Raw genomic sequence first — 7,060 nt, 5'->3', positions numbered from 1 at the left:
TAATATATGATCATTTATATATATATATATATATATATATATATATATATATATATATATATATATAAATTGTGGTAAATGGTGTCAACCTATGATTGGTTGACACCATTCGTGAATAGTAACTTTTTTTTTTTCTTTTCAAAACATGATTCCCCAAACTGCTAACCCAATACCATCCGGATCCCCTGACCCCTCCACCAACCCGACCCTAATACCCGCTACTGTAGCTACAGTACTTTTTTTTCCCTTCTTCGAAACCAACTCGCAGCGAAAGCGCGGGCCAAAAAACTAGTTCAATTTATATGGGGGGCCATATAAATAGTTCCATATCATGATCATTACAATGAAAAATACCAAACACTCAAATATAGATGGATCAGAAGAAAAATAACAAGAATAATTGTAATAATTCTTTACATTTTTTTTTTTTGAAAAGCAAGATAATATATTATTAATAATAAAAATGGAGATACAAGGCCCTATACAAATCTATACATTGAGGAAACGGAAGTACAAAGGAATCTATAAAGTTGCGAGTAACCAACGAATGCCAATAACACTAAAGAGGGAATAAGAACTTGAAAGAAACAAGCCGGACTAGAGAGGATAACAGTGACGATCTAGCGCCTACAAAGTTACACAAACTAGCCCGATTAATCAAACCCTCAATAGAAGAAATGGGATCCATGGGTTACACGTAAGTTACACTTGAGTGCTTGTAGAAGATTAGCCAATCCCAACACGGTGGGGAGAATCTACAACGAAGAAGGATGGATTTATAAGCCATTGATGCCACTCGATTAATTTCTTTTTGCTTGATCTTTTAGAAATCCAACAGTAACTTTGGGTTTGTATTTCAGATAGAATCGATCCAGGAGACCACGTTTTTTTGGAGAAGACTTTCTGATTCCTATGTTTCCAAATTATGTAGCAAGTTATCCATTTGGTAGCTTGCCATAGTGAAGAGCCGAAATTGTTGAGTGCGAATGGTTGCTTATTGATAATGGCGTCGTTAAGATTGGAGATTAAGGAGACATCTTGGGCCCACCAATCAAGAACAAGATTCCATATGAGTGCCGTTTTTGGACAAGAACAGAGGATATGTTCGGTGGTTTCAATATCCGATTCACATAAAGGGCATAAAGTAGAATCGAGATCAATGCCCCTTTTATCAATTTCGAATCGAACCGGTATCTTATATTGAATTGCTCGCCAGATGAAGATATATACTTTTTGAGGAATAAGTTTGTTACGGGGAATCGATAAGCTTAAAGCGTTGCTCCCTAACTTTAGAGAGTTAATCAAAATTGTCAAAGATTTAGTGGTGAAAATTCCTGTGGGGTCTAGACTGTATTTCCAGGAGTCTTGTCTGTCGGATAAAGTTACGGAAGATATAATGTTGTTTAATTCCATGAGGTCGTTTGTAGCCCGACCACTAGGAGGTCTTGACCAACACCAATTACCAAATGATGACCCATTGCAATGTGTAATTCTTTCAGCGATTGAAGCGTCTTTATTTGTCTCAAGCATGTATAATCTGTGAAAAAGTGTGCTAAAACGTTCAGAGCCAAACCATGCGTCGTTCAAAAAATTGATGGATGTGCCATTCCCTAGACATTTTGAGATGGAAGAGGAGAATGCGGCACCTGTGTTGTCTGCAATTTTTCAGCTTTAATAATTTCTTTCCAAACCGTGCGATCTGAAATATTCCTGTAAGAAACTTAGAATCCAACCCCCCCCCCCCCCCCCCCCCCACCCCTTAGATACTGGTAATAATTTTAACCCATAGTGCGTGTTTCTCATTTTTGAGTCGCCACCACCATTTACATAATAGTGAGATGTTTTTGCTAAAAAGAGAACCAACATTTAGACCGCCTTTCTCGTAGGGTAAAATAATTTGATCCAATTTTATCCAATTAATTTTATTTTCATATGATGACCCGCCCCTAAAAAATTTGCGTCTTTTAGATTCAAGGAGGCTAAGGATGGAAGAGGGAAGCTCCAGACCAATAGCAGTAACTTGAAACTCGAAAGTGAAGGCATGTAAATAATTGTATTTATTTGTAGCAATGAAAGCGTAATATAAATTGATGTGTGGTATCGTTCACTAATTTTCTTCCTAGCGTATTGAATAATCCAGTAAAAACATTTAAATAATTGTAATTATTTGTAGCAAATTGAAAACAATTCACCAAATATTGGAATTACAATTGATTTGTAGTTATCTATTCCAAAAATTTAATGTTACACATAAGTCTACAAGCTTTATTATTTTAAAAAAATGACCCTCATCTTTAACAAAAATCATACATAAAGTACTAAATGGTGCGGTTACATGGTACTAATCGGTGTGCATACGAGTGGAGCTGAACCCGAGCATAATTAGATTCAAGTTTGCCTCATTAAAAATTCAAAGAGCTCAAGCTTGGCTATTTGACTCATTAAAAATTCATATTACATGGTACTATCGGTGTGCATACAAACCGTGTTGAACCCAAGTTTGATTTGACTCGAGTTTGCCTCTCTTATATCTAAAGAGCTCGGACTCTTTCAAAATAGTAGCGAGTCCTGCTCAAGTGATTAGTTTCATTAAAACTCTAGCTAGCACTAACTAATTATATCAGCCAATCCGATAGTTTCACACTAGTTGAGTAGTTTCATATAAATCATCTTAATCGTAACTCAATTAATCAAAATCAAGTCTCAGTTATACATCCAAGACATAACTAGTATATGCCAACGTCCATGTAAAATACCAAAGGTTCTCTCAACATCATTGCGTGTAGAAGCTTGTGTCATTGAAAAGTAACAACGTTTTTGAACAGCTGCTCTAGAATACGCCTTAACGAATGATGCCCATGTTGGGTAAATCTCGTCAGGTAAGTAATAACCTCTTTTGTACTCGACATCGTTAACATAAAAAAGGATGTTTGGCCTTTCATTCTTTGCTCCCGCAACATCGTTAACATAAAAAGGGAAGTCGGAACAAAGGACTGGAGTGTAAAACGTTCAAGTCATTTTTTGCTCCTGCAACTCCAAAGTAAGCATGCCAAATCCAGTTTTCGTAAGAGGTAACAACTTCAAGCATAAAAGTTGGATAACCGTGATCCCCTCTAGTATATTGCTTTCTCCACACAACTGAGCATTTTCCCCATTCTCAATGCATACAATGATGCAACCGAACATTCCGAAAAAAATAGTGAAATTCTTCATGAGCTTCATACAAACGTAACATGTCTTCATGAGTAGGTTCCCACATATGAACATTTGCATATAAGTCAATAATACACCTTGAAATTTGTTTTGTAGACTTACACGTGAGACATGTTCTGGTCTTTGCAAATACTCGTCAAAGACATCCGATGCAACACTGTATGCAAATACTCGTCAACGGCAAGAAGCATATATTCATCGCCGGAAGAAATTGAGGAAGTCATCATTTTTGTTATATTTGATTGTGTTTTTGTAGTTTGTAAAGAGAAATGTTGTAGAAATGGTAGATTAAAAGTAAGGATATAGGGTTTTATTTATAATAGAAATAAAAAACAACAGAAAATAAATAAAATAAAATGAAACCCAAATTCGGTGACTATAATGGATATAATTTTAAGTTTGGGCCCTACCAGTCAACGGCTACAACATCGTCGCTTACTAGACTTTGATCACCAAAATGCCGAACCGACGCCGGCGTGGTGTCGGCCGACCATCGGTCAACACCTGTGACGACCCGGAAATTTCCGACCAAATTTAAACTTAATCTTTATATGTTTCTGACAAGATAAGCAAAGTCTGTAATGTTGAGTCTCAAAAATTTTGGAGTTATATTCATGTAATCAATTACCCTTTGACTATGCTTAACGATTCACGAATATTTATGTGTATATAGATATGTATATATATAATATATAGTTATAGTAATTGAAAACGTTAACAAAGTATTAGATGTATAAGACTTTACATGAACGTATGTGTTTCAATATATGTTTAATATATTTATCAACGGAATTAAAAGATAATATCAAATGATTGAATTATCAGATATATTGTGATTATGATTACGGGTCTCTGTTATGAGGTCCACTATGATTTAAGAAAATCTGTTCTTTTTAACAACATTCGGAAAATGGTAAAGTGATTTACAAGTAAGAACAAATGTGTCAATTAACAGGAACTAGACAAGGGATAGTGGAGATTCCTGTTTGATTTTAAATTCATGCTTTACCATATTTTTCCCGTGACTTTGATAAGATAATTATTATAACTTTCATTTTGTTTAATGTGAAAGTAAGAACGTATAGTGTAAATAACTTAGATGTTGGATATTGACAAGTTAAGTAAAATCAACGTTTTACATTAAATGATTTCATACATTTAATTAACCATCGGACTTTATCCTATGCTTCACCAACAAACGATGATTCAGAAACTTGAAACCTGTTATGTGTCATATATGATTTTACTTTTCTAAAAATGTTATGATATAACGATTTTCATTATTTTAAACTTTTAACAAAAAGATTCTTAAATATAATTAGTTTTGGAAAACAAAATTATAATATTTATTCGATTTCGTTTCAAACGTACTAAAACGTTTTCAGTTTTAAAAAGAACTTTATTATTAAAACGTCTTATAAGGTAATTTCTTGGAAGCAATCTCTCTATCCGTCGAATAGAGAGATGGATGAGTTTCTCTAGTTTTGAGAGTGTTTTTCACTCTGGGTGGAGAAATGATTTGTCTTTATTCTCGGATAGGGGAAGGATTGTCTACATCTCACTTCCTCCATACACCACCAATGTGGTATTGGGTTTTGTTTATTTGTTTGTTTTTTTGTCTTATAAGGTAATTTAATTATGTATATAAAAATTAGAGGAACATAATTAAAAGCTTTGTATTATGAATTGCAAATATATTTATATCTTTTCAAAAAGGTAAATGTGATATTAAATAATAATTTCTAAACGATTATTAATGAACTTTGAAATATAATTATTTTGAAAAACTAAAATATTGTTATAATTCAGTAGGCTTATAACTACCTTTAGTGGTTTGATTCTTGATTAAGAATACTAATAATGAAGTGTAAGAACAAAGATGATAATGGAGAGAAAGAAAGAAACACTTTGTAAGTGTGAGAAAATGGTGCAAGTGTTTTAGCTTGCAATACATGGCTATTTATACAAAAACAAAGCTACCCAATATTGACTAAGTATTGGTACAAAATTGACTATCCACATATAAATAATATTGTTATTATTATAACACTCTCCCTTGGATATCAATTTTGTTTTATTGAAGATCAACTATAAGTTACTGCCTCGTTAAAAACCTTGCTAAAGAAAACCCAGTGGGAAAAAACTTTAGCTAAGGGAAAAAGAGTGCAGCATGGAGTTGACTCCCCCTCAAGTATCTACTTGAGTCGTCACATCTTTTGAACTTGACTCATGCCAATATTGTGAACGTGTGTTCTGGAAATAGCAGTTGACAGTGCTTTGGTATAAAGATCAGCAGAGTTGTTGATTGAACGTATCTCATTTCAATCTGGTTGGCCTTTATGAGATCTTGAGTATATGAGAAGAATCTGAGGTTTTCATCTGAAACTGTATCATCTAAATCTTTTATGTACAAGTTTAGTCCGTGTGATTTGTCTACAGTCTCCTTCATGGTTAGCTCAACGTTGTTTCAATTCCTATTCCCTTTCAGTCTTTTTCTAAGCTTTACCTACATACCGTTCTTTCCCATCAAACTTATGACTGCTAAGACCGTCTATGGCTTTAGCATCTTGTCTGCATTTATGTTTTGTTCTGTCACTTTTGATACTCTTCTTTCATTTGTACTATGCAAGCTGCATTATCTTCATATATAGTTGTTGGTGAAGATAGTTGTTGGTCTTTTATAGTGCTCTAGTCCACAAGAATCAATAATGATTTGTGTCATTGATCTCAACCAAACACATTTTCGAGTAGTTTCATATAATGCAATCACTTCGTCATGATTTGATGATGTTGCAACAAGTGTTTGTTTTAAGAATGTCATGATTTTGTGGTACCTCCATTTAGGAATACATATCGAGTTTGGGATTTATCTTTATGAGGATTTGATGAATGACCTGCATATACATAATCAACCAAATCTTGTTTTGAAGCGTTAGAATAAAATAATTTTAAATCAGTAGTTCCTCAAGGGTATCAAAATATCTGCTTGATCCCATTTCAATGTCTTTTTGTAGGGGTTGAGCTGAACCTTGTCAACAAATTAACTGCAAAAGAAATATCAGGTCTTGTACAATTTGTAAAATACATAATAGCTCTAATTGCACTAAGATATGGAACTTCTGATCCGTTAAGATCTTCATGATCTTCACGGTGATGAAATGGATCAGTGTCAATATTAAGTGATCTAACAATCAATGGTTTTGTCTTTAAAAAAAATGTTTTAAAATCTTTTCGGTGTAAGTTGTTTGATGTACAAGTAAACCATTAGGCATATGCTAAATTTGCAATCCAAGTCAATACTGATCTCTTTATTTGTTCATATGATGTTATGATCATTGACATAAACCACTTACAATCACATATCCGAACATTGTTTTCTTAATAAGAACACATGTGCAAATAAGATTATTTGTATACCCTTTTTCTCATCAAGTAATCACTTAATCGGGTATACCATATGCGATCCGATTGTTTCAACCCATATAAAGACCTTTGTAATTTAATTGAGTACATTTCTTTATGTTTTGCATTTGATGCTTCTGATACTTTAAATCCTTCAGGTATCTTCATATATGTATATATATCACTATCAAGTGATCCATAAAGATCATCAGTAATAACATCCATGAAATACATTTCTAGATTTTTAGAAACTGACAGGCTGATTAAGTATCTAAAAGTAATTGCATCCATAACAGGGGAATAAGTTTCATCATAATCAATTCCCGGTCTTTGAGAAAAACCTTGAGCTACAAGTCTAGCTTTATACCTTGTAACTTCATTTTTTTCATTTCTTTTTCGCACAAAAACCCATATATATCCCACAGGTTTCACATCTTTAGGTGTG

General features: G+C 33.5%; 1 protein-coding gene across 1 annotated transcript; it reads right to left on the bottom strand.

Moving 5' to 3' along the window:
• Nucleotides 1-726: 726 nt before the first annotated feature.
• On the bottom strand, nucleotides 727-1,530 carry LOC139868629 (uncharacterized). The gene has a single exon (XM_071856962.1). It carries the CDS (start codon nucleotides 1,528-1,530, stop codon nucleotides 727-729), a length of 804 nt encoding a protein of 267 aa, XP_071713063.1.
• Between the last annotated feature and the right edge of the window lie 5,530 nt (nucleotides 1,531-7,060).

Source organism: Rutidosis leptorrhynchoides, chromosome 9 (genome assembly GCF_046630445.1).
Source record: "Rutidosis leptorrhynchoides isolate AG116_Rl617_1_P2 chromosome 9, CSIRO_AGI_Rlap_v1, whole genome shotgun sequence".
NCBI lineage: Eukaryota > Viridiplantae > Streptophyta > Magnoliopsida > Asterales > Asteraceae > Rutidosis > Rutidosis leptorrhynchoides.
The sequence above is the reverse complement of the archived record's forward strand: the minus strand, read 5'-3'. Positions and strand labels throughout refer to the sequence as shown.